The sequence below is a fragment of the Lissotriton vulgaris genome, chromosome 9 (genome assembly GCF_964263255.1).
Source record: "Lissotriton vulgaris chromosome 9, aLisVul1.2, whole genome shotgun sequence".
Taxonomy (NCBI): domain Eukaryota; kingdom Metazoa; phylum Chordata; class Amphibia; order Caudata; family Salamandridae; genus Lissotriton; species Lissotriton vulgaris.
In genome coordinates this window covers 106,858,107-106,885,432 of record NC_141697.1, presented here as the reverse complement: position 1 = coordinate 106,885,432, position 27,326 = coordinate 106,858,107, and the positions used below count along the sequence as shown (strand labels likewise).

The 27,326-nt window shown below is 43.8% G+C and overlaps 1 protein-coding gene across 1 annotated transcript in view; it reads right to left on the bottom strand.

The window, feature by feature from the left end:
• Positions 1 to 18,859, bottom strand: part of LOC147689680 (C-reactive protein-like) — a 55,739-nt gene extending 36,880 nt beyond the window's left edge. Inside the window, exons 1-2 of the mRNA XM_086937151.1 lie at positions 18,610 to 18,859; positions 432 to 504 (exon numbers count right to left, since the gene is read on the bottom strand). Coding sequence (XP_086793277.1) covers positions 432 to 504; positions 18,610 to 18,747 — 211 coding nt within the window. The 5' untranslated portion in view covers positions 18,748 to 18,859. The remainder of the gene's footprint in view (positions 1 to 431; positions 505 to 18,609) is intronic.
• Positions 18,860 to 27,326: the final 8,467 nt, after the last annotated feature.

The following is a 27,326-nucleotide window of genomic DNA, read 5'->3' as shown; positions in this document are numbered from 1 at the left end:
ATGACGGCATTCCACATGTGTTTTTCACACATGCCCTAGGAACTCCGTCATTTGAATGAATGCGTCTTTAGCACGCCTTTGTTCTGCACGCAAGTCATTTTAACAACTTGCCTTAGGGGGGGGGCTGCATATTAGAACAGTTTAATTTACTATTCCAACTCCAGTCTGTGCAACAGTAGGGATGGTGCTGGACTAAAATTCCAACACCATTCCATCAATGCGCTCCCCTAAAGCAAGTCACTGTAATTAATTCGCATTAATTCTGCTGCCGGTGCTGTGAAGGCACAGCATGATTGCAGCTGCGCCCTAAAAGATGTATCCCGATTAGCTCTATCCTACCTCACTGTGTTATATTCCCATCAAATCTTCTTTCTATCACTCTATCTCATCTAACACATTTATGGAGATGATTGATGCTTAATGCCACTTACCTACGGCTTGGGAAGCAGCTCCAAAGATGCTGATGAGGAGGAGAAGGCCCAGCTCCATTTGTCTCATAGTAATCTAAAACATTAAGTAAATGTGCAATGATTAATGATCCTTTTTTAGGTGAATTATTTCTGTGTAACCATAGAATGCAGGATGATATTGTCGATGACACAGCATTTTCTAACCTCTATTGTCCCATCTATTTTTGTTCTTCCTTGGCACATTGTTTAGCTTCTCTTTATATCAATACTGATATCTAGTCATCCCACTGCACTATATTTCACCTCTTGTTCAATCCTGTGCTTTATTATTGGGCTTCTCTCACTTAGGGAGTCTATAAGGCAGGAGGACACTGGCAACACTTCCTGTGTCATTTGTCTCATCAGACAGACCCTGGACTTGCCTTATCACCTTAATGGGAACAATCGTGCAGGAGAGCGAGCTCCAGCACGGATCCACCCACTAGACGTCAGAGAGGAGAGGACTGGACCACAATGCAAGGGTAAGTGCTCTCTCACAAAACATTAAATCAACGTTTCCACCTACCTGTAGAGAGATTTCGGGGTTTACCCCAGTCTGCCCCCCTAGAGGAAGAGAGGGTGCACAGAAAGCCCACTAGACTCAGGGAAAATATTTTTTTAAAGAAAGATTGGGGTGCATGTGGACCACCCTGGTATTAGGAATGCCCCCACCCCTATCGGCTCCACAAGTCTTCTGACACTAGGGGCCAATAAAAAAGAAATGGAGTAGAGTATCCCACTGTGGCGTGGGTCCATGCCCCACCTCGTAACAGCCCCTGGAGTCCATCTGGTCCCCAACGGCAGACTTACATGGATTTCTAGTTTTCAGAAATGTCTTGGGTTCGTGTCATGAATTCCCCCTCCTCACCCATGCCGTTCGCTCTGATTTTAACGTGATCCCGCACAGAAACGATCGGCGTTACCGCAGGGCAGAAACTACAATGACCAGCATGCCTAGCGAGGCCTGAGCGCTGACCGGAAACGCCTTCAAATAGCGTACCTCGGCGAAGACATGTCGTTGGATATTGTGATCCTTGCCGACCTTGCGAACTGCCTTAGAACGCGGAACCGAGGCGTTCTTCTTCAACAGCGGACCTGATTGCAGGAGAGAGAGGAGAGGTCGAGTGGCTGTTCTCTACATCTCGCTCCCCGGACTCAGCGAGTTTGAGTGTCAGTCCGACACTCCGTAGAGAGACTTAGGAGGAGGCGCACGCCACGGTGGTGTTTGCAGCGTCTCAGCTGAACCCTCTGAGAACCACAGCTGACCGGAACAGAGGATACGGAGGTACGATCGAGCAGCTGCTCTCTGCCCCCGCTCCTTAGAACCCGAGAACTTACTCCTTTGTGTGAAACAAGTAGAGACGCACACCACCAGGGTGTTTGCCGCATCACTGCTGTGAAGTTCGAGAAGCACCACAGAGGTCATTTACTGTGCACTTGTGCTTTGCTCTTGAGGTAGAGAAGGTCGAGCGGCTGCTCCCTTCAACTCAGTCGCGAACTGCATGGTAGAATGCCCGGCTGGGCATCCTAAGTTCGTTGCTTCCCTGCTAGAGTATCAACACTTGAGTAGAAGCGACCACATTGAAATACTACGCCATTAGCAGCACTCGAACGGCATTTTCGGCCGTTTCTTAGCACAGTGCCCTCCGTTGGCGAATACCGGGACCTGTATTCATGCAGAGGACGGTGGGAGCCCCTGACAGGCAAAAAGACCGGTGCAGCTAATGGGCATCGTTGACCTTACTTTTTGCCTACTTCTTTAATATTCGTTATGACTTCCTGTACCGTATGATTTCCTATATTGGTTTACTTCATTCATCTTTTCTTCCAATAGCGTTTATCCAATAAATACAATTGGACAGCAATAGCTGTTTGGAGTCTGATTCTCTTGTTCTATCTTGGCCTTCCCCGATCCCGGGTAATCCGGTGGTTACAGTTGGTAAACTTTCCTGGTCACTGAGTCGAGGCTGCAATACTGTAGCTACCTACATGGCCAGAAAGTGTCAGTTTGCAAGGTAACATCTTGATATTTCCATCTTGTGTTTTCCTGCCGCTGATAGGTCCAGTCACACAAATGAGGTACTATTTTTATCAAGCAAAGTGTGGGAACAGAGAATAGTGGAACATTTGTTATTATCAAGCGAATACCTATTTTTGGCTTCCAAATGTAAGCCAGTGTGAGAATCAGAATGATCCAATGCAATTGCATTAATTATTTTTTCATTCACTGGAGTTTTATTGCTGCACATTTAAGCATGAAATCAATTCAGCAGGTATATTTCAATTCCCTTATTCGTGACTTCTCCTTCACGGTGGATAAAACCGTAGCCAACGGGGTTCGTCCTCTCGGACTTCTTCGGGGCATAAAAGTTATTAGCCTCCTGCTGTTAGCATTGATCAACTCCTTCTCTTATTGTGAGTTTTGAGAATATTCTTTGTCAAAATAGAGTTCTTCCCAATCTCATTAATTTGAAGGTATATAGATAATAATCTGTGACGATCGTCATTATATTTGGACCTTAGGTCTGGGAGTGGCACAGGTATGTACTGCTGACTCCATGCCATTTCACAAGCCGTTGAAAATCTGAAGGTGATGAATGGGGTATCACTGACTGTAGTGCCACTCCCAGACCTAAGATTCAAATATAATGATGAGAACTCTATTTTGACAAAGAACATTCTCAAAACTCACGATAAGAGTAGGAGTTGATCAACGCTAACAGCATTCAAGGTAGGAGGCTAATAACTTTGATGCCCTGAAGAAGTCAGAGAGGTCGCGGGATGGTGTTTTACCAGTGCTTAGAAAGAAATTTGCTTTTGTGTCCTCCCTTTCATCAATAATCCATCCCTTCTTTCCTGCTCATAACTCCCTTATTTTACCCTTTCTTAAATTTGCTTTTCAAGTAACTTTTCATAATTTCTCTCACCTCCATGCCTGTCTAATTTCTCAGAATTTAACCCCTTGTATGCTCATGACGGAGCCGCTCCGTCATGAGCCGCGGTTGCGCTGTGCTCATGACGGAGCGGTTCTGTCATGGCCCTGCCGCCGCGCCTGCATGCCGCTGATTTCGTGCCTGCACGGCGCGTTCTATTGAGCGGGGGGGGGGCATGAGGGAACCGCTCCGTCATGAGCACAGCGCAACCGCGGCTCGTGACGGAGCGGCTCCGTCACGAGCATGCGAGCCCCGCTCGGCCTCCCCTCCACCCAGCGCTGCGGCGGAATTGCTGCCACAGCGAAGGGGTTAAATTCTTATTTCCAGCAGCCCAGCCATCCCCGTGTGAAGGATGAGCATAGATGGACACATATTTGCAATGCATTAGGATTTGATTGGAGTAGATAAGAGGTTATAGGGGACTAACTTTCTTGCTGCACTTCTCTATAGACAAATGTCAAAGATTGACTGAATGAAGAAGTTCTACTTAGGACACGAGAGATACATTGTGAGGAGCACTGTTAGCTATGGGAGTTTGGTAACCGCAAACTGCTGTTGTAAGACGAAGCAGCTGGGGTATAAACGAAACTTCATAATCTGCAGGTTGCTTTGGGTTGTCTGTAGGATTCTTAGTTTTTTTTTAAATTCAGCCCATGGAGCTCTTATTATTGATATTTTACCAATCATGTGGGCTGTTCCCTTTGGGCACATACTAGGCACTGTACCTTTGTGTTCTGACCAGTGAGGACTATTCTAGTGCGCTTTCCATCTTGGGAAAAAATAAGCACAGATCAATATGTTTTTATTCAATGCAGTCCCAGAGGCTTGTACAAGTGATGTTGCTAATTGTCAAGACTTGTTTCAATACCACAAGTTCAACCTGATATGGAGGTGGTCTTTATTTCAATAAATCATCAAATAACCCATCCCTTTCATCTTCATTAGTCCCTGTATCTCCTTCCGACTTCTGATTTTCACTCTGACTTTCCTCCTTGTCCATGTATATTGTCTCCTTCTCATTCTCTTTTATAATTGCAAGGTAAACACAAACACCATCGATAATACACCAAGCCTGTTGACTCAAATTCCGCATTGCATCCAACCAATGGCTAGCAGTGTGTCTAAATCCTGCTGCGTTCTTTCTTATGTGCCACATGCTCGCGTCACAAATGGGAATGTTATGTTATGTTATGACTACTTATATAGCACTCAGCTGCCCCAGCAAAGGGGCGTCCCAGCGCTTACAGCAGCAAAAAGAAAAGCATACTACAGTGAGGCACAGTAAGACATATTCCCACAAGAATTAATTTTTTTAAGGGAAAGAGATGGGTCTTAACTGCCTTCCTGAAGGTCAGCAGGTCGTCCAGTTCTTGTATGTGGGTCGGTAATGAGTTCCACAGTTTTGCTGCCAGATAGCGGAAGGAGCGACCTCCTGCTCTGCAGCGTTTTATTCGAGGCACCGTAACCAAATGCTCACCCATAGAGCGTAATGTACGAGAGGGGACGTATGGGATCAGCAAGTTATTGAGCATTTTAGGCGTGGACAGTTTCAGAATTTTAAAAGACAGGCAGAGCGTCTTAAACTGAATCCTTTGTGCCATAGGGAGCCAGTGAAGTCTCCGGATGGTATCGGCGGCAGAGCAGAACCGTGGAAGGCCAACTAAGGCCCTGGCGGCTGCGTTCTGGATACGCTGCATCTGGGGGCTAGATGTATCAAGCCGTTTGCGATTCGCAAAGGCTGGAATTCGCAGAATTCCAGCGTTTGCGAATCGTAAACGGTCTTTTTGCATGTTTTGGCATGTAACAAAAATTCGCAAAATAAGGAATTGCAAAAATTTGCGATTCCTTATTTTGCTTAGGCATTTAAGGAATCACAATTTTGCGATTCCTTAAATGCTATGTATGTAGCATTTTGGAATTGCGAATTTAGGTTAAGAAATCGCAAATTACCACCAACTTGTAGTTGGTGGTAATTTGCAAATTCTTTTAAAAATGCCCAATTTGGCATTTGTGAAGGTGGCATGTAACGCACATACATGCCCATAGGGCATGTATGTGCGCCATATGCACAAACATGTAAATTTCAGGGGTGCAGCAGGGTGTCCTTGAGACACCCCTGCACCCTTGAAATTATTCTCAATTTGCGATTCGCAAATTGCGAATCGCAAATTGCGAATTATTTCACAATCATTCCTATGGGCCTCCTGGCCCATAGGAATGAAAGGGAAATTATTCCTTAATTGCGAATTCGCAAATAAGGAAGATTAAGAAATCACTAAAAAATAGCGATTTTCTACATACATCCCATTTTGCGATTTCTAAATAGCGATTCCTTAAAAATCGCTATTTAGAAATCGCAAAAGGGTATGTTGATACATCTACCCCTGGGTGATCTCGGCTTGATTTGCCCACAGAAGCAGGGAGCTAGCGTAGTCCAGACGGGAGAGGATAGAAGACTGGATTATCAACTGTCTGGTGGATGCGTCGAAGAATTTTAGGATAAGTTTAATACCTCGTAAAATGCCGAAACAAGTGGCAGCTGCTTTTTTAGTGTGGCAGCAGAAACTAAGAGAGGAGTCTATCCACACCCCCAAGTTCTTAACCTCATTCCTGTGTTCGGGGGCCTTACCTAAGGCAGTAGGCCACCACTGGTCACCCCATAAATCAGTGTTCTTACCGACTATCAAAACTTCGGTTTTGTTTGCGTTCAATTGCAATGGAAGGTTTTTTAAGCACAGTTTGCATTGTCCCAACTGAATCTCGCTCTATTTAATCACATATTACAAACAACAGCTACCCACTAATCTCAAACAACACTCTGTGATAACTGACCAATCCTAGAGTGGAACCAGATGACACAGTCAGCAAATCACAGCACAATCAACCAATTGCAGCGGATCAGAGATCAGACCAACATAGGGTTGCCTCACAAGTATCAGGGTGGAGTGAGCACATAACACCCAGGAAAGGACTTATTTTATAATGCACAATTCAATGAAATGCATACATCAATACAATTGTGTTAGCGTCCCACAGTTTAAACCAATCTGATTAAAGGAAAAACTATGCCGTTTCTGAAATCACATTATTCAGCATATCCCATAGATTCACATAAAATGCAGTTCCCATACCTAATGCTCTTCAGACACTATGTGCCAGATGCATCAATATTGGATTTTGTGATTTTGTGATTTCATATTAGCGAATTTTACCGATTTGCTATTATGGAATCGCAAAATGCAATGTATGTAGGTTTCGCAATAATAATTGCGATTCCGACATATTCCTTATTTGCGACTCACAAATTGCGAGTCGCAAATAAGAATGTTTTCCCATGCATTCATATGGGCCTAGAGGCCCATAGGAATGAATGGGAATTGTATGCGCAATTTGCGAGTACCCAATAGGTACTCGAAAATTGCGCATGCAATTTCAAGGGTACACGGCTGCCAAATGGACACCCTGTTGCTCCCCTGGAATATGCATGTGTGCACATGTGCACACATACATGCCCTTAGGGCATATGTATGTACGCCATATGGCACCTTGAAAAATGCAAAAAGTGAATTTTTCATGGAATTCGCATATTACCACCAACTTTAATTTGGTGGTAATTTAAGATTCCTTAAAGGCAGGTCGCAAATTTCTTTTGCTTCCTTCATTTCATTTAAGGAATCGCAAATTGCAATTCCTTAAATGCATTTGCAAAATAGAGAATCACAATTTTTGCGATTCCCTATTTTGCGAATGCCTTTTGGGAAGATAAATCCCAAATGGCTTTTTCCCATTCGCAAACGGGACGATTCTGCGAATCGGCCCATTTGCGAATGGGAAAAACTCTTGATACATCTGGCCCTTAATTTGTTAACCCATTTGTTGCGTTCGTCAGCCAACAGCCGTCGCAAGCACTACCTCCGTGATGCTGCGCACGTCCGATGGCTGATGCGGCCTGCCCACTCTGCTAAACCATCGCACCGCGGCAGAATTGCCGCCGCGGTTAAGCGGTTAAAATAAATGTTGCTACTTATAATATACAGTGACAGGTTCTTATGAGAAATCACCCTAGATGAGGCCTTGGGAAGATTCACTTTTAGTGGATTATTGTTCTACATAACTCCAAACAAAAAAAACATTATCTGTACATGGGACATTGACTTACATCTCAAAGCAGTGTTTGCAAAGTTGCCTGTGCATGAATAGCCTGTGTGCATGGCAAAGCAAAAACAAAAAATTACCTACTGAAAGATGGCCACAAACAGCACCAATCATTTTGAAATCGAGGCCTAGATTAGCTAATGTTAGCATAAGCACAGTTCCCGCAATAAAATGTCTTTGGTTCAACTACAAGTTACTTTTCCTCTTATCATGTTAATACTTTTGAGCATATTTTTATAAAATCGTGCTTGTCCGACCAGCCCCCAAAATTCCAAGGGGCATAGACAAGGATAGTACAACTATGTGCCAGGAGCCAAAGGTTAAAAGGCATTGCAGAAATAGCTGATCCTTAACAGTTAATAGTGCTATATGTGAGACCTGAATTGTACAAATCTACTTGGTAATTAGCTACCTCAGATAGGAGCTTCCAGGGGATTGAAACCCCTTTCCATGCACCAACTACACCACTTCTTCCAAACATCCTTATATCTCTTTCTAGTTCCCAAGGCCAAGATTCATCCAATAGATCTTTAGTCTTTTGTGAAAGGCCTGAAATCCTCAAAACAAGAAGGCTCCTTTTCCTTTCCAAAACCAAAGGGTTTTCTTCTCCTTCTGAATCCATTAGAAGACCCAAAGAGGCAGCCGGGCATAGCTACTGCAAGCTCCATCACCCCTAGGAACAAAACTTGTGACCTCTGAAAGGGAGTCACCAGAATAATGCTGCAAACTTCTGACATTACTTTCATCAATACTCTCAGAATCGTAGAGAAGCAAAAAAAGGCATAGCCTCTCTCTTTTCCTCAATCCTGCAAAAAGGCATCTACTGACAGTGCCTCCGGATTCAGCCTCCAACTGCAATTCCTGTGTCCCTGGTAAGCCAGTCTGCTCTCAAGGAAGTCTACTTGAACAGGACTCCATAGCCTCTGAATCAGACAGAAAACCTCTGGGTTCAATTTCCAATCGCTGAAGTCCCTGAGGCACCTGGAATTCCAACCCGTCCTTACATTTTGAAGGCCTGGGATATATTCTGCTCTCAACAAAATCTTGTGATCGCAACAAAAATACCAAATGTGTTACACCAGGTCTGCTAGAGCCTTTGATTTTGATCCACCCAAGTAGTTTAAACATGATATGGCGGTAACATTGTCTAAACGAATCAGTGTCACAGTGTTCGTCAACAAATCCTTGAAGCTCTTCAAGGCATTCAGGCTTGCAACATTTCTAAACAATATATGTGAAGTAACTGTTCCTCCCTGGACCATGTTCCACCTGTTTCTGGGCTGTTCAAACAAGGCTCCCCAACTAAAGTTGCTGTCATCCGATTTCAGCACAAGTTTGGGAACATTCCCAAAGATGGCCTTGCCATTCCAGGCCTCTAGATTTTTCTTTTTCTTTTTTAAATCTTCTTTTTGCGATTTTCAACAAGTTATACAAATGATTTACTTGTAACAGTAATTTTATATATAGCATTTCAATAACAAATGCTTGAGCCGCTTTGACAGGGTGTCAGCCTGTGACATATGCAATGATCTTAAAGCAGTGGTAATATTTTATTCCTTTGACTCTAAAGGAAAATAAAAAGAGATTTCAAATTACAATACACAACAATTAAACTGCTACATATACCGAGTTGTTCTATCTTGTCTGTCATATTTTGTGCTTGATTCTGGTCACTGGTGAGTCAGGGTGAGTAACCACATGTGTACATGGGTGAAAGCAGGGGGCGAAGGCAGGGGTTGCGGGAGGGGGACCACGCAGCACACCGAGCCGCGCGCACAACCCTTAGATTTTTCAAAAAACATTCCAGATTTTCTTGAACATTCACTGACATCCACTGATAGGGAAATAGAGTCCCCATACCACAAACCTTTTCTCATACCCAAAGTTTTCAGCTCCTGTAATGTAAAGGACCTGGGGAGATGGCCTGAACGGACGATGACAGGAGTCTAAAAACTCATGCACGGGCTCTTACTCTGATTAACTCCTTTGCCAACACCAATCTTATCTCATTTCTTATCTTTGACATATTCTTCTGAGGGAGAAACAATTGGAATAATAGAGTATCTACCTGAAACCACGGGAATGATAGATTCTGAGTGGGAACCATGACAGACTTTCCTGCATTTGCTATGCAACCTAAACTCTGTAAAAGTTCAATTGTCCAAGCCAAGTGTTTCAGATGTTCTAACCTGTACTGGGACATTAGCAAAATATTATCCAAATAAATTATTAACAAGACGCCCCTCTGTCTGAGGAAGGCTACCACTGGGTGCATCACTTTGATGAAACACCACAGAGCTGAGGTCAGTCCGAAAGGGAGACAGAGTAACTGGTAGAGAACACCCCTCCATCTGAAGCATAAGTATCTCTGACTGTCCCTTGCAATAGGTATCATGAAGTATGCGTCCTTTAGGTCTAACTTCACCAACAATCCTTTGACTGTAAAATGTCTCTTAATAGAAGGATTCCTTCCATCTTGAAGTGCCTGTAGACTAGAAATCTGTTCAAGTCCCTTAAAGTTATGACAAGACGCCGACCTTAGTCTTTCTTCGTCACCAGAAAAACTGTATTCACAAAACCCTTCATCTCCTTTGCGCCTGTAACTTGAACCAAAGCCTCTTTTTCTAACATCTGGGCTACCTCTGTGTCTATTATATCCATCTTCTCTGTAACTAAGACCAATTTCTTTGGCTGTCTGACTTATATTGGTGTCTCCCAGAACTCCATTCTAAAACCAGCAACAATTTAAAAAACATACCATCTCCTCTAATTCTCTCCCAATTGTGGAAGAAGAATCTCCACCTTCCCCCAACTTTAATATGGGCAGAACCAATAGAGATCACCTTGAGAGCTGGTGCAAAGAGGCCTCGATCTTCCACAAAGGGATCTCCATATCTAAGGTAGAAGCCAGTGTTGGAGCGGTAGCCCCTATTGTAACCTCAATAGTTTCTGGCATCCTGGGTATAATATTGGGACCTGAATAAACTGCGGCTGACAGCCAGTCCCCTCCTGTTAGCCAATCCAAAAACAGCCCTTGAGCCGAAGGCTCTTCGCATATATGGGTTTGTTGAAGGCAGTAAAGGTTGAAATATATTTTCCAATGGACTTGATAAATCTCTCTCCAAAAAGTAGTCCCTTCGGATCTCCCATGTCCTCTCTTGTGGCCAAATCGGTCGGCTTGGGATTCATCCTCATTAGGACTGCCTTTTTTCTCTCTGTAATTAGGCTTGCATTTGCATTTCCCAAAATTCAAATGGCACGTTGTGCCCAACCTCTCAACAGGTCTACATTAAACCTGGCATTTGTACTCCTGGCCTCTTTGGCCATATCAAGAATGCGAGTCAAAGGACCCAGCATATCAAGAACTCGCCCTCTGCCCCTGACAACAAATCAGCGCTGCCGTGAGAATTCGGAAGCAGACGCTTAGGTTGCCGAAGCTCGGGCAACAGCCAGAGACCCCAGTTAAACCAACAAGAAGCAGAAAGGCCTCCTGTGACCAGCAACACAGTTCTGAATATCGACAGGAAGCCAATTAGACTGCAACAGGCATGGAGTGTTTTTTTTTTAAATATAATTTCAGACTGCACTCTCACCCTATGGCAAAATAAACATATATCAGCTTACCACGTCCAACCATAAATTAGAAGAATAGATCTTTAAAATAATTTCAATCTAGAAGCATAAGTTCATTAAGAAACACAGTAATAGTAAAACAAGCAACATTACAACAACAGAAACACACAAACAAGAAGCATAATATCAGAGGCACTTATCTGTAGTGGAGCAGCCAATGAAAAGAGGATGATGACTGCACGCTCTGGATATTTATATTCACTGGACATTCTAATGTTTTATGCTGTATTAATGTATTAATGTTCTTCAAAGAGCTGCATGTTGGAGCAGCAATAAAAGGTCACTGCATAATGATAGCCTCCAATCTTGTACTGAAATCTAAGCTGCAGCAGAAAATGCTTTGAGTGTTGTGTTTTAGGGGTGGCTCCATAAGGTGCCTCAATTCTGCGGTAAGCAGGCCATTGTTATCAGAGTAGTCACTTTGAGTTTTCTTATTGGTCGACGCTCGGCCTGCATATGTTAATAAGCCTTGCTTAACATAAACCTCCATGACACTACATCTCAGTGACAGAACATAGATAGAGATTCTGACTACAGCTTATGAGAATTACAAGACATATTTAAATCTGATGTGTCCTTAGAAAGTCCACTGATTTCACGAGTGGCATAACACATGCTAGGTGCCCCTGCGGTGCGGGACCCCTGAGACTCCTGTATCTCACAGATATTCATAGGTGTAGGCTGAATGGGACCTCTGAAGGGTGTAGGGACACCCTGCTCCCCAGGGGCTGCGGTGGCCTACGTTATGCTCCAGTGAGTTAGCTCTGTGATTATTACAACAATTTCATGCCAGCACTGCACTGGACACATAACAGAGTTGTGTCTGAACCTGTACTCCTAGAATATAAATAATGACTTTTTAATGAAGCACTCGTGCTGTTTCTAAGTGCTGCACATAACAGATGCAACTGTTGCCCTCTATAATGGAATCAATTTACCAAAATCGACCTGAACATTCTAAGCATAGCATTATGCACAAATATTTGTAAACAAGGAAGAGCAAGTGTGATAGAAGAGAACAGGATATCACACTTTGTAATAAAGAGTATGAATTAAACATGTAAACTTAATTTCTTGGATTTCCATTGTGTGCCACCTGACCAGTATTTTGGTAGTTTTCTGAACTTTCTGTTGTTGTATCCAGAAATATAACACAACAACTGACATACACCAAAAACCAGCCAGGACTACTCGCTTTGTCAACACTTGTAGCTGTTTAAGATAAATGTGTAACAACAATGATTGTGTTGCAAATAATTGATATTGTTAATGTTTCAAATCTGAAATTGTGAGACTGAATTAACCTTACTGAGGCCCGTGGAAGGGTTAGTGGTCTGCAGGGTGTCCCAGTCACTCCTGTTATATTGACTCTTTGTTAGACATGTACACCATTTTTCTCCCCACATTTCGTCCCTCTGCCCCCATTTTCACACTCTCTTGAATACACTTCTATGTGTGTGTTGACTATGGTGCAAAGGTGTCTCCATGGTGCACTGCAGCTGATTTCAGCGCCAGCATTAGTGAAAGTAGAACAGAGTACTATATTTCTGTAAATATGGCGTCCTGCTGCGGTATACAACGTTTGGCACGCATTTTTTACAACGCACTACCATTACAACGCAGTCATTACAACGCAAAACATTACAACGCATTGCGCTGGGGGGCGCTCTAGGATAGGGAATAAGTTTAATTTTATATCCAACACCTTCCCTAGTGTCCACGGGGACTGGAGTTGGAATATAAAATTATACTTACCACTATCCAGCACCTCAAAGCGATATGCGTTGTAACGGTATTCGTTGTAAATACCGCGTTGTAAAGGTATGCGTGGTAATAGTATGCGTGCTAACGTCATACATCCCCTGCTGCTCTCTCCTTTTCACGCAGTGCAGCATTTGTGGCTGCTGCACGGCTTGAGATACTGGTAAATCTGGCCCTCAGAGGTGACTCAGTTCAAAGTGTACCTATACAAGAGTAATATGCTGCACAAAAACACATACAGAAATACGTCATCGTTGAAATAGCTGCACTCTTAGGTAAAGCAAGATTAAATAACACATATGAAATATAAACCTGAGCTGAATCTCTGACGTGGATTACCTTAACGTTTTTTTCACTGTCTTTGTTCAGAAGTGGACTTTGTATCAAAGGGGTGTGCAGTTCCTAACTGAACGTGTGGGGAAAGGGAGGTCCTTCTTCGTGATGCCCTCACACTCCCCGGAGAATGTCATGCTTCATCATTGGGCCTTGTTCCTCGCCGGGCCGGGCCGGCACTGGAATGGTCTGGGGGCCTTCCCGTAACTGGGGCTCTTTGTCGGAGATCTTTTAAAGAACCTGTATGGTGTGTGCGGGTGTGAGGGCTGTGTAGTGCACGAGTAAGTGAAGTAAAAATGGTCAGGAGCAGCCATACTCTGAACTAGTTTTAATATTAATGTAGCTCGAGCCTCATTCAAAACTGTGGTAGCCCAAAGTGGATTTAATGTTCCTAAAGGGCTGCTAAAGTGTAGTGGGTCAACATGTTCTGAGCCCTATTTGCCCCAAACAGGTCAGCTGGCACTTCATCAGGACCGGAAGAAACTAAATTGTGAGTGGTGCACTACCGTCTGGGTCTATAAATATTAATTAGTTGCCAGACTCGGTGGGGGTACCCTAGTAGGCTAGTACTGGGGTACTGTAGACTTGGTGAGAAGGGGAGAAAGGGAAAACAAAAGGGGGACAACCAAGTAGACATTAAAAACAGGAGCGTGTGTCATCGTGCTCCATCAACAGTAATAATGCCAGCGTTAATTAAACTGTAATGAGGCATGCACATGCATGTGTGACTTAGTGGTTTTTTGCTTGCTTGTTGCAGATCAATGGACTCCAGTTTAACAGGAGCTTGAGGGGTACATTAGTGTGATCTGCAAATATCAATTTAGTGGTCCTTGCATGACTAATTCCAGGCATTAAAAACGTGCATGGAAATTGGCTTAGACCGGGCGGTCGCTAGGTATTCAAATGCCAGTTTACAGTAATCGCGCTCTCATTGCTATATGCTGCTTAAAAAGGGCCAGTGGTTGCGTGCACATGTTTCCTCTGTATCAAATAGATCGTATTGGTATACTACGCCTGAAAAGGAAAAGCGACAGAAGATCACTTACCCCTAGTACTTTAGCCTACAGCTGATGGGGGAGGCAGAGCACATTGTTGCTCTAAGGCTGTGGAGAGAGTAGGGAGTAGTGGAGAGAGTATGTATGTATCAAGGAAGTGCAAGCGGTTATTGCTTACCGGAATTCCAGATATCGATGAGATACTCACATCGGGTGGCAGACGACAAGCGTGAATCCTACCCATTGCTCGTGGCCTGGGCTGATTACTTCGGGGTTTTGGCTTTTATTGCGACGTGTGAGACGTGCATTGGCTGGCGAGAAAACTGATGTGGCCATCTTGGGTGTGAGTTTCTCGAGTTAGCTTTATTGAACATGAAACGCCAACTAATGAAGATCATCATGCATGGGGCCATCATGACGGAATATCTCCATGCTAACATATCCCCCAATGGCTTAATAGTCACCAATACACCAAGAATATTTCTTGAGGACAAGCAGTTCAAGGCAGAATGGTTGCTGGTGTCTTGGAAGTGTACCAGGGACCTCCTGGTACTAATCATCAAAACAGTCAAATGCTTGGCCGATGACCTTATAATGAAAATCACTATAGCCGAAGGGGCACTCAAAGCCTCCATTGCCAGTACAGCTTTTAAAGCAAAACTGTCTGAAATCACCAGAGAAATCAATGACAACAAGGACTACTTAATGAGGCAAAAAGTTGCCAAACTCCAAAAGGACATCACCTAATTTAGTATGGAAAAGATCTACCCTTACCTCAAAGAAGACTACACACCCTTAGGTGATGATAACTCATCTGACGACAGCAGCAAATTACGCAGAAGAACTTATTCGTCAGGAAACAATTCCAGCACCGTCAACCGAGGGGGACGCCAATCCAATCAGCAACAAAGAAAACCATTGAATACAATGTATGGATATGGACCAATACCCTACCAGGGACCTGCACCTTCCAAGGACCCCAGATGTGGCAATACCCCAACTACCAACATGGGCCACCACCACTATTTGCTCCCTTCCCTCCCTTCTTAGGCTACTGTACTAAGGGTGAGTGTTCTTCGTTCGCTTTTCCTTTTCAGGCATAGAATACCAAAACGACCTATTTGATATAATGGGAACACGCGCATGCAACCACTGCCATTTTTAAGCAGCATATAGCAATGAGAGCATAGTATACCAATACGATCTATTTGATATAGTGGTAATACGCGCACTCAACCACTGGCACTTTTTAAGTGGCATATAGCAATGAGAGTGCAATCACTGTATACCAGCATCTGAATACCTAGCGACCGCCTGGGCTCAGCCAATTTCCATGCGCTTTTTAACGCCCAGCATTAGTCATGCAAGGACCACAAAATTGGGTCGCAGAGGTATACCCCTCAAACAATCTACATCAGCACAGGCACATTCCTCACCGCATGCATGGTCCTCTTGCATGACCACAAGGACTGGTAATCCAACATCTGCTCAAGAAAACAGGTTAAGCTGGACATGCTGGATACCAAATACTGGTACGATTACTAATGACTTCCTGACTAATTATGCTCAATCTGGCAATTGTAAACTAGTGTGATGCACAACTCATTTGTCCTTCTCACCACCGTTATTGATATTCGCAGATCACACTAATGTACCCCTCAAGCTCCTGCTACATTGGAGCACATTGATCTGCAACAAGCAAGCAAAAAACCACTAAGTCACACATGCATGTGCATGCCTCATTACAGTTTAATTAAAGCTGGCATCATTACTGTTGATGGAGCACAATGACACACGCTCCTGTTTTTAATGTCTAATTGATTGTCCTCCTTTTGTTTTCCCTTTTTCCCCTTCTCACCAGATCTACAGTACCCCAATACCAGCCTACTAGAGTACCCCCTACTGAGTCTGGCAACTAATTAATAGTTATAGACCCAGACAGTAGTGCACCATTCACAGTTTAGTTTCTTCCGGTCCTGATGAAGTGCCAATAGACCCGTTAGGGGCAAATAGGGCACGAAACATGTTGACCCACCACACTTTAGCAGCCCTTTAGGAATATTACTTCCACTTAGGGCCCCCACACTTTTTAATGAGGCTCGAGCTACATTAATTTTAAAACTAGTTCAGAGTATGACTGCTCCTGACCTTTTTTACTTCACTTGCCCATGCACTACCCAGCCCTCACACCCGCATGCACCCTACGGCTTCTTCAAAAGATCTCCGACAAAGAGTCCCATTTACGGGAGCCCGTCGGGCATTGCAGCGCGGCCCGATGATGAGCAAGGCCCAATGATGAAGCATGATATCCTACGGGGTGCGTGAGGGCATCACAAAGAAAGACCTACCTTTCCCCACACGTCCAGTTAGGAACTGCACACCCCTTTGATACACAGTCCCCCTTGGGAGCTAGTGTGCAGGACCTGTTTAAATAAAGCTCCCAGTCCCTCCTTTTTTGATACAGAGGTGGACTTTGCCATTGAAGTTAAGGAGATCTACATAGGGCCCAACAGGGACCCGTATCAGTAGCTGTCTTTAATTACTACTGCGCATGAACCCTGCTCATTCACCGACGATGGATGGTGCAGGGCATTTTACTTGTGGGCTTCCTGCACGGTCACGCGGAAATTGAGACAGACTTGTGTGTGTTTTAGAGATTAGCCTGATGTTGGTTTCAAATGTCCTAACAACTGTGGCTATTTGGATGAACGTTGTTTATTATTATGCTATATTGAATGTATTGTGTTTACTGTATGACATTTTGTTGCCACGATATTTTTCTTATGCCCTTTGCTGGTGACAAAAGAGATGTTTTATACCTGGCAGTGTGGGATATCTGCTCAGATCGTGACACTGACAAAAATTGTGTAACATAACCATTATGCGCATTTAGTGCTTCTTTCTCTCTGTAAATCCTCTCTGTTGCTCGCTCTGCCTCTCTCTCCCATCTTTCCTCCTCTGCTCAGTTTGCTTCTACGTCCCCTACCGTGACCGAACAAAGTATTTCCCAGTGTAACTCCTGGGACTGCGATCACTGTTCCTTCACCTTTTACTATACGTAATGACGGCAATGTTACATCATCTAAAATGCCTGCCTGTCTTCCCCACCTTGCTGTCTGTACAGATTTGCTCTTGCTCATCTCTTAAAAGGCTGTCACAAACCTTTTGGCCTCAGTCGACTGAAAAATGAACATTTCCTTAATTGGCCAGCAGGAGGCGTCCTAGGCCTAACTATCAAGAGAACCTCATTCGCAGGAATCGTCCTCCGGCACAATCTACTCACTTCAAGTTAGTTTTAGTTTATTAAATTGCTTCTTATCAGCTGTGCCCGTTCACAATTCACCACAATGCTCGTGTTAAAAAAGCTTTTCTTCAACTAGATGAGATCTGGAGTGAATACAACATTTGTGCCGGTGCCAAATGGCACTGTTTAGTTGGTTAAAATGCTACTTCTGAACTGTTGGTGCAAACGATTGTGCAAAACAGCTCAAGCAAAACCTATTTTAATTCGGTCTCAGGGCCCTTATTTATGAGGCCTTGCGTCAGTTTTGCGCCGCCGGTGAGTCACTTTTTGTGACGCACCAGCGGCGTAAAATATGCGCCTTGTTGCGCCATATTTAAAAAGTGACGCATCTAGGTAGATGCGTCACTTTTTAAACCGCTGCGCCACATTATACCTGCGTCAGGTATAATGTATGCAGAGGGGGCGTTCCCCCGCAAAAAGCCTCGTAATAGTGACGCAGTGAAATCTATAAGATTTCACTGCGTCACTTTTAGGATGCTGTTGCGTCAAAATCTTGTGCCTGCCTCACAGCAGGCGTAAGACTGACGCAGGCCCTTTCACATGGGGCTTTCCCCATGTGAAAGGACGCATTGCTGGAGTTGCGTCACTTTTGTGACACACTTCAGCAATGCGTCACTTTTGCGCTTACAAATACGTCAGAAATACTGACGTATCTGTAAGTCCTTGCGACATGATGCATCATACAGTAAATATGACGCATCATTGGTGTCGCAAGGAGTGCGCAGTGAAAAGTGACGCATCACTGTTTTCACGCAACGATGCGTCACTTTTCATAAATGAGGCCCCAGGGGCCTCATTTATGAAAACATCTATCTAGATGCGTCACTTTTTAAATATGGCGCAACAAGGCGCATATTTTACGCCGCTGGTGCGTCACAAAAAGTGACGCACCGGCGGCGCAAAACTGACGCAAGGCCTCATAAATAAGGGCCCTGGTGTTTATTATCTAATCCATGGCCACAATGTATTATTACAATGTAACTTTCCAAGCAATTAATTATTTTTATCAATTAACTCAACGGCATGAATATAATATGGGAACTTACATTTCGGGCGCGCCTCGAGGCTCTTTCTTCAGCAGCAGCTGTCAGTGTCAGAGTGTGCACCCCACACACCGGGGAGTTCAGCTTTATAGCCCCCTGGGCGAGCTGCCTGGAAGTACCAAGTAATATATATTTAGGCATCAGAGGTGAAGTGATGCTCTGTTCGGTTCACTTCGCAATTCTTGCAAGGAAGGGGAACATTTTAGGGAGATTCTGGTAGATAAGAAGGGGGAAGTAAAGAGAACAATTGGTTCTGTCCTGTGAGTATTATGCTGGCAGCCTAAAATAGCACTTCCTAGAGGCCTGGAATATGTTTGGCTGCCTGGGATGTGGCACGTGGCCCAGGGCGAGGCTCACTGCAAAGACTGAAGCAGAGTTAAGGGGCCGCCTCACTCCAGGTCATGCGGGCACTCGCTCCAGCCCTGAACTATCCACCCACAAATCATTGTTTGCACACCTGTTAATCTAATTATTTTAATAGAAGAAAAACAAAACTGCTAGATTCAAAATGCATTAGTTGATCACAGGAAAGAGCAGGACTGGAGAAAGTGTGCCTCGTGATCAGGAAGGAGTTGGTCACCCTAAAAATAATAACATTTGTAGGGGGACATGGTGCAATGCCACCACAATATTTTTTTAATCTTGGTGGATTGAGATAATATTTAAAAGTCTTAAATCTATTCTAATTAAGTCTTAAATTTTATATTTAAAACTCTTATTTTTTTTCAGTAGGTTGCTGTGGAATTCTTATTCCTGTAATTATCGTAGCTCTGTGATTCACTATAACATCTTTGCGCATCACTTGTATGTCTACCTCTGAGGAGGCCAGTATAAGCCACACCTAAAGACATCGCAGCTTACATATCTCTGGTCCTACAAGAAGTAAACAAAGGCAACATTAAATCAAAAATCTTTCAGGATTACATACTTTTAGAATATTGTATTATGGTATGCATGTCTGAGTTGGACAGCCCCCTGCCGCTGTGTGCATTATATAGGCTGAAGGATTTGCCTGTAGCACGTAACACTGTGATTAACATAGACCTCTAAACCCTTCAATAGTACAATAGTATCTGTGTAATATGTACGCAATATCCTCCTCCCTAAAGTCCAGGATGGCCAGGCCCCACCCCACCCTGTGACTCAGCTGCCCAGCAGAGGAAACAGTGAAAAATAAAATGCTAATACATTATTTTATTATCCTTTTATTTGTCACTGTTGTCTCTGCTGGGTAGCAGCAGTGGGGCTATGCTCCTCTGCCATGGCGGTGGAGCCAACCCTGGCAAAACAAGTTCTGGTGGCAGCACCTCTCCCACTCTGATTGGTGCCTGACTGGCTAGAAGGCTAAAAAAGGTGGCAGGCCATGGTGTTATCTACATTTGTCTGCGATAGGGTAGGCCTCTTTTAAGATAATTAAATTAATGAGCACCACTCAGATGGCCATCCTATCAGAAGAACAGAACACCTTTCCACACCCAAGGCCTTTGTCTCTCTGGGAGCCAGTTCACACTCACCAAGGAGCGATTCAACTTCTGGGTGATGGTTGGAAACTCAGGCAAATGTACTTCTAGAGGCTTTACGTAGGCAAATTGAGACTTTTTGAAAGTGCCTTTAGTAAGATATTTAGTACAGATCTGATTTTACCTATGAATTGCATTTATAATAAAAAAAAAATGTAAAGCAATAATTTACTTTCAAGCTGGTTCCTAGGCAGAGACAACATTATTCATTTTAATATTAACTGCCACTGTTTTCCTATGGAAAGACAAGGGGACCTGATAATTGGCTAGGGACCACGGGTAACAATTCTATTAAGAGGAACAATGGTCCTTAGCAGACTGAAGAATGAAAAACGAAAATACAATATAGGCCACAATAGGTTACTATATGAATCCACAGTCCAGCCGGACGAGGAGTTGTATTCAACAATAGTTAAGAATATAGTCAATAATTCTGAAACAACGGTTTCTATGATAGGGCACAAGCCTGTACCTTATATAGGAAAAGGAGTGTGTAGAACATTACAGATTAATCAAACAAAACATAAATACAGGCAAAAACTTTGAGCTGTAGTTACTCGCATGTATTATATTATGCAGCGAGTTTAACCAGAAATAGAAACCACACAAGTTAGGCACAATGGAAAACTGTGGTGCTATTTACAAGTGTCGACGTTTCGATCCCATCGCTCATTAATTCTCGGGATCATCATCAGGACCAAATAAATTACATTTGCCTGGTAAAAGTAATAATAGCCTGTTGGGGTAAAGAACAGGGAGGGAAAATTACAGTGGTCAAAATGGTTCAGCTCACTCCCCTGACCCTCCGTGCGCCTTCCTTGGCTCCTACAGAGTCACATTTGCCTGGTGCACTGTGATATTTCCAATTCCTTATTCCACGCGCCAATGCTGTATTATCGACATGTCGCAATGATTTGTGGGTGATTGGGGTTAACGCTAGTGGCACCTTTACTCGTCAGCCTCGGGCAATTCCGATATTTATGAACTCCCAGAAGTCGCTTCGAGCACCCAAACCGCCACCGCGCCAATATGTATGGACCTTAAGCATGAATCTCAATATGCCTTGCACCCAAGCAACAGTATGGTTTTTTAGGTCTCGCCTGTCGATGCGCATGCGCATCGAGCAAGCGAGACTATAGGGGCTCATCGACTCTTTATCTAACTTGCAAGGAATCGTGGCGATTCCTTGCAGTGCCCGTGACTTTTAAGGTCAATGCGCATGCGCATTGAGCTTATGCGCATGCGCATTGACCTTAAAAGCGCGTGCGCGTGCACGTCCGTCTCCTAACAACACACACACACCCTCTCCCCCGCTCCGCCCCCTCCCGCCGTGTCGCATTTCTCTTTCTCCTCCCCCTCCCCTCTCTCCCCTCCGTCTCGTTTCACACACACCCTCTCCCCCGCTCCGCCCCCTCCCCGCCAACACCGCCTCGCGAGCTCGTCATTCCAAACCCGCCCTCCCCCACCTCCCCCCTCCTCCTCTCCTCCCCTGCCTGCCGCTAGCCTTGCCTACTCTCTCGCACCCTCCCCCAGCTCCGCCCCCTCACTACTTGTTTTCTTTGCCCTTCCTTCCTCTTTCTCTTGCTACTTTCAGTGTTTAATACTCTGCCCCTTTCTTTTTCCCGCTAATCTTCTCCCTCTCCTCTTCCGTGTGCCCCATCTCGTTCCATTCCTCTTGTCCACCCTGGCGCTTTCCTCCGTCACCACCTGCCTTCTCTCTGTGTCCTTCTCCGCTTCCGTGTCTATTTGGAGAAGGACAGACGGAGATCCCACTAGCTCGCGGTACTCCATCCGAGGACGGCGGCCGAAACGGGCTCCAACATTTCCACCAATCATGTGTACCTTCTGGCTTCTGGTAACTCTCTGTTATTCCGTCTATGACAAGAAGTTGATACCGTTTGCTGCAGTTGTGTGATAAATGCTGAGACGGGCCAAGCTCCGGTTCTGCGTGTGTTTCTCTGCCTGTTTGTGAGCGCGAAAGAATTGAGATGGTTCTATGTTCCCTGGCTGCTCTTTTCCTAAGCACCTTGAATGTCGAAACCCGACCAGTTTCCCCATGGCCCGTTGCAAATGAGCAACCGGTATTGCATTTGTTACAGACTTATTTATTTTTTTTTTTTCCAATCATATTCCGGTTTTTGGTCGTGCCTGCCAGACATCGTAGCTTTCTGGTTGCAAAAGACTTATTGTTGGTTTGCTATGAAAATACATATCGGATTGAAGCCTGCCCGTTGGTTACCACTTGTTGGCATTCCTGTCACCCTCGTTTTTCAGCGTCTTTGTGTCCCAGCTTGTCATTTGTGTCTTTGTCCCTCTCATGAAGCCAAGTCTCTTTACCATCTCTTTTGATTGGATTTTTTGCCCCCACCCCAATTGCTTTTCAAGCACTATTTTTTTCTTTTTGGTTGAGCACTCCATGAGAGTGTACGTGTTTTCCACCTGTCTCCGTCATGTACCTCTATCCCTCTGCAGTCTTTGTAGTTATCTGTTACCTGTGTGCTTCTCCCTGCCCCGCCTCCATGTTTTTGCACACACTCTTGTGTCCTCCCCGTTGAGCTTTTGCTCGTGTGCTTCTCCCCCATCTACTCCACATTGCTTACTTGCCCCCTGCTTCTCTTTCCCACCACGGCTTTCTGTGTTTGTCACCCGGCCCTTCATGTTGCTTCCCCACCTTGCCCTCCTTTGTTGTCACTTGTTGCTTCTCTTGCCCACCCCCCATTGCTTCCCCTCACCTGCACTCTGTGTTGCCACACCAGCTCCCGCCACCTGCACTTCAAAAAATCACAAAACACTTGCATACGTATTTTCTTTTAACTTGTTGATCCAGCTCGGATCAGTAATAAAAAGAACAACGGAAAAAAAAACCTGAAACTATCTGCGTCATTTTGTAGGCATGCAAGTGTGCGGGCACAGCAACTAAATGATGCAACTGGTCACATCAAGGTATTTTTTTTTATTTAGCCATGCTGCACATTTCATGGTGCCGTTCAGCCTGGCTAAAATCCATTGACAAAGCCAATTGGTCTCCAAGGTTAGACCTATTAGCTTAGCGAATGCTTTGTATCTTGTGCTCTTAAAGGTAGAGTTGCCAGTGTATTATAGGCCATAGCTGCTGCCGATTACCAGGGCAGCCTTTCGTTCAAGTGGAGCATTATGTGATCACTACTTCTGGCCATAAATGCTAATCCATGCACTTTGTTCACAAAACACGTTTTCCCAACTCCTCTCGAGATTTCAGGCTTAGCCTCTGACAGTCATTGTCCCATGTTCCACCCTCTCCCCCACCCCAGCTCAAGAGTCCTCCTCTGGTTCATCCCACCTGTCATTCATCTACTGCCTTACATGCTTCTGCGTCGGAGGGCAACTATTTGGAATCATTTGAACAGGAATGCTTGGTTTTATCTACGTATCGTTTACATCAAAATGAGGTAAATTTGGTACCAGTTAGCCTCTCTGTTAAAAGTCTACCCTTTTTTGATGCGGTGTCTGTTAAAGTGCTGAAAACAACTGCACACCTCACCCTCACTCACCCTCAACCCCTCACCCTCACCCACCCCCAACCCCTCACCCCCTCACCCTCACTCACTCACCCTCACTCACCCTCACTCACCCTCACTCACCCTCACTCACCCTCACTCACCCTCACTCACCCTCACTCACTCACCCTCACTCACCCTCACTCACTCACCCTCACTCACTCACCCTCACTCACTCACCCTCACTCACTCACCCTCACTCACTCACTCACCCTCACTCACCCTCACTCACTCACCCTCAACCCCAACCCCTCAATCACCCTCACTCACCCTCAACCCCTCAGCCTCACCCTCACCCACCCTCAAAAACTCACCCTCACTCACCCTCAACACCTCACCCTCACTCACCCTCAACCCCTCACCCCCTCACCCTCAACCTCGAACACTCCCCCTCAAACCTCACCCTCACTCACCCTCACTCACCCCCTCACCCTCACTCACCCTCACTCACCCACCCTCACTCACCCTCACTCACCCTCAACCCCTCACCCTCAACCCCTCACTCACCCTCACTCACCCTCACCCTCAACACCTCAGCCTCACCCTCACTCACCCTCAACCCCTCACCCTCACTCACCCTCACTCACCCTCAACCTCATGCTAAAGATTTACAAAAAAACCCATAAACAATTCTAAAAGCACTAACTCTAATGCTGCGAGACCTATTGCATTTCTAATGCTTGTTTAGGTTTGAGTCAAGACACTTTTTAACCACACACGATTCCTTCTGGCTTATATTCGGCATGACTATTTCACTCAAGTCACAAATTAGTTCCCTGCCATGTTGTTTTCTTAAATGTTTTCTTAAGTGTTGTATTCATTTTCGTAACTGTCTCTCACAGACCACTGTAATTTTCCCTCCCTGTTCTTTACCCCCATCAGGCTATTACTACTTTTACCAGGCAAATGTAATTTATTTGGTCCTGATGATGATCCCGAGAATTAATGAGCGATGGGATCGAAACGTCGACACTTGTAAATAGCACCACAGTTTTCCATTGTGCCTAACTTGTGTGGTTTCTATTTCTGGTTAAACTCGCTGCATAATATAATACATGCGAGTGACTACAGCTCAAAGTTTTTGCCTGTATTTATGTTTATATGTTTTGTTTGATTAATCTGTAATGTTCTACACACTCATTTTCCTATATAGGGTACAGGCTTGTGCCCTATCATAGAAACCGTTGTTTCAGAATTATTGACTATGGGCTAGATGTAGGTAATTTAGATTTACCGATTCTAAAATACCGAATTTTACAGATTCGGTATTTTAGAATCGGTAAATCTGATGTGGGTAATAATTCGGTATTTTTTACCGAATCGGTAAGATTCGGTATTTACCGATTCGGTAAATACTGAATCAGTATTTGCTATTGAATCCTATGGGCCTTGAAGCCCATAGGATTCAATAGCAAATACCGATTTGGTATTTACCGAATCAGTAAAAATACCGAATTGTCACTTTGACACCCTGTTGCACCCCTGTAACTGGCTTGTGCGCCATGTGGCACGCATACATGCCCTTAGGGCATGTCTGTGTGCCACATGGCACAGGTGTACATGCACAGATGTGCATGTACACAAGAATTCGTTATTTACCATGCAATTGTATTACATGGTAAATAACGAATTCTAAAGGCCCTGTAGCACTGTTAGAAGTGCTACCTACATAGGAAAATACAGATTCGGTAATTTTACCGATCGGTAAATTGACCGAATCAGTAAAATTTACCAATTCTGTAATTTTACAGATTCGTTATGGCCGAATCGGTCTTTTCGACCGATTCCGACCGGTATTTTGACACCTACATCTGGCCCATATTCTTAACTATTGTTGAATAAAACTCCTCGTCCGGCTGGACTGTGGATTCATATAGTAACCTATTGTGGCCTATATTGTATTTTCGTTTTTCATTCTTCAGTCTGCTAAGGACCATTGTTCTTCTTAATAGAACTGTTTTCCTATGGAAGAGGCTAATCCTGATACAGTTAAATAGCTTTTGAGGCCTTGTCACTAGAAGGACACGTTTTACATTAAACGTTTAACTGTTCTACTTTTAAATATCATGTGTTGGGATGAAAAAGTCCGCCTCATGGTGAAGCATGGACTGAATTATTGTGAGACAATACTGACAACCAAAGATCTTGTAACCAACATGTTTGTTTTTGTAGAAGGCATTGCAGATTGGTCTCTAAATCTTGCCTAATTTGCTCAGTTTGACAATGAGACTGTGGATTATATGCAGATGAAAGGCAAGCTTCAGATCCTAGTGCTTAACAGAATGCCGGACAAAATAATGGAATTAACTGGGGTCACCGGTCTGAAGGTATTACTTTTGGTAATATATTGAGTAACACTTTATTTTGTAAGACCAATTCACTAGTTTATGTTGTATTTCGTTTGACCAGAGTGAAATGTGCCATTTTTGTAAATGAATCAACTGCTTCCAGGACAGCAGTGAATCCACTGTTAGTAGGAATTCTACTAGGACATCGACTGATACAGCAGCATGCCTAGGATATTGTGAATTAGGTAATCAATCTAAATACCCCATTGGTTACAATCTCTTATTCGTTGTTCAATGGTGAAGTCACAAACAGTTCCATATTGTTATTCATCATTTCTTAAATCTTTCCACCTAAAAGGCCTTTTAATCATTTCTTCAGTGTTATTGATACCACAACTACCAGAATAAAGTGAATCATGAACTTAACTAAGGACTTGTAAATCAATGATAAGTCCATACACTCTCTTCTTGGACCAAAGTAAATGTTCCTCATAGTCTCTTTGTATATTTTTTGATATGCACTAGTTAATTATTTCTGAAATCAATGTTGTCTTTATTTGATTTATGATGTTTGAATTTCTGACTGTAGTATTTTATCCAATTATCGGACCAGTTTGAATTATGGGAACAGAAGGTTCAACCTTGATGGAGAAAACAAGAGCATAATTTCTTGATAAAATATATTCTTTTCCATTCCGACATCTCTGTCAAGAAAGTTCTAACACAAACATACTCTACAAAGAACAGGGAACATCTCAAATAGTGGGTAGTTAAATCTATACCATAGTTCTTAACCGAAGTCCGTACAACTTCGAAAGCATGTACACATAAAGAAGAAAAACTGAAAATGGCAAATTTAAATATGCTCTGTACATGTGAAGGAATTATTTTGAAACTGGAAACTGGAGGCTAAATATTAAGTAGGTATCCTTACCTTGATCTGTAAGAGCAGCACAGATACAGCAAACATAATTTAGTATGGATAAATAGTAGCCTCAGCAGATGCATAAATATGTTTTGGTAAAAGACTGCAAGCATTAGGAGCAAGATACAAAGTGATAAACTGGTGTCTAGCATATCATGTCATCTTTTGGAAGTGAAACTACATTTTGAAAAGCATCACCAATTCCTATTAAAACCAAAATTATGTTTTTTGCATATTTTTGTCTGGGAAACAAATAAAATATTTTATAGTTTGTGTATTTGCTTGATGCATACTTGTTTCTAAATTGTGTTGAGGTTCACAACATTGAAGCTGCTTAGGCTGGGTCCCCAGCTTTCAGTGGTGATTCAGTCGGGGTCCATAGAAGTTAATTGTTTGAGAGTTGTTGATATGAGGTTAGAAATGAAAGGCTTACAAAATATATAGCAGAAGC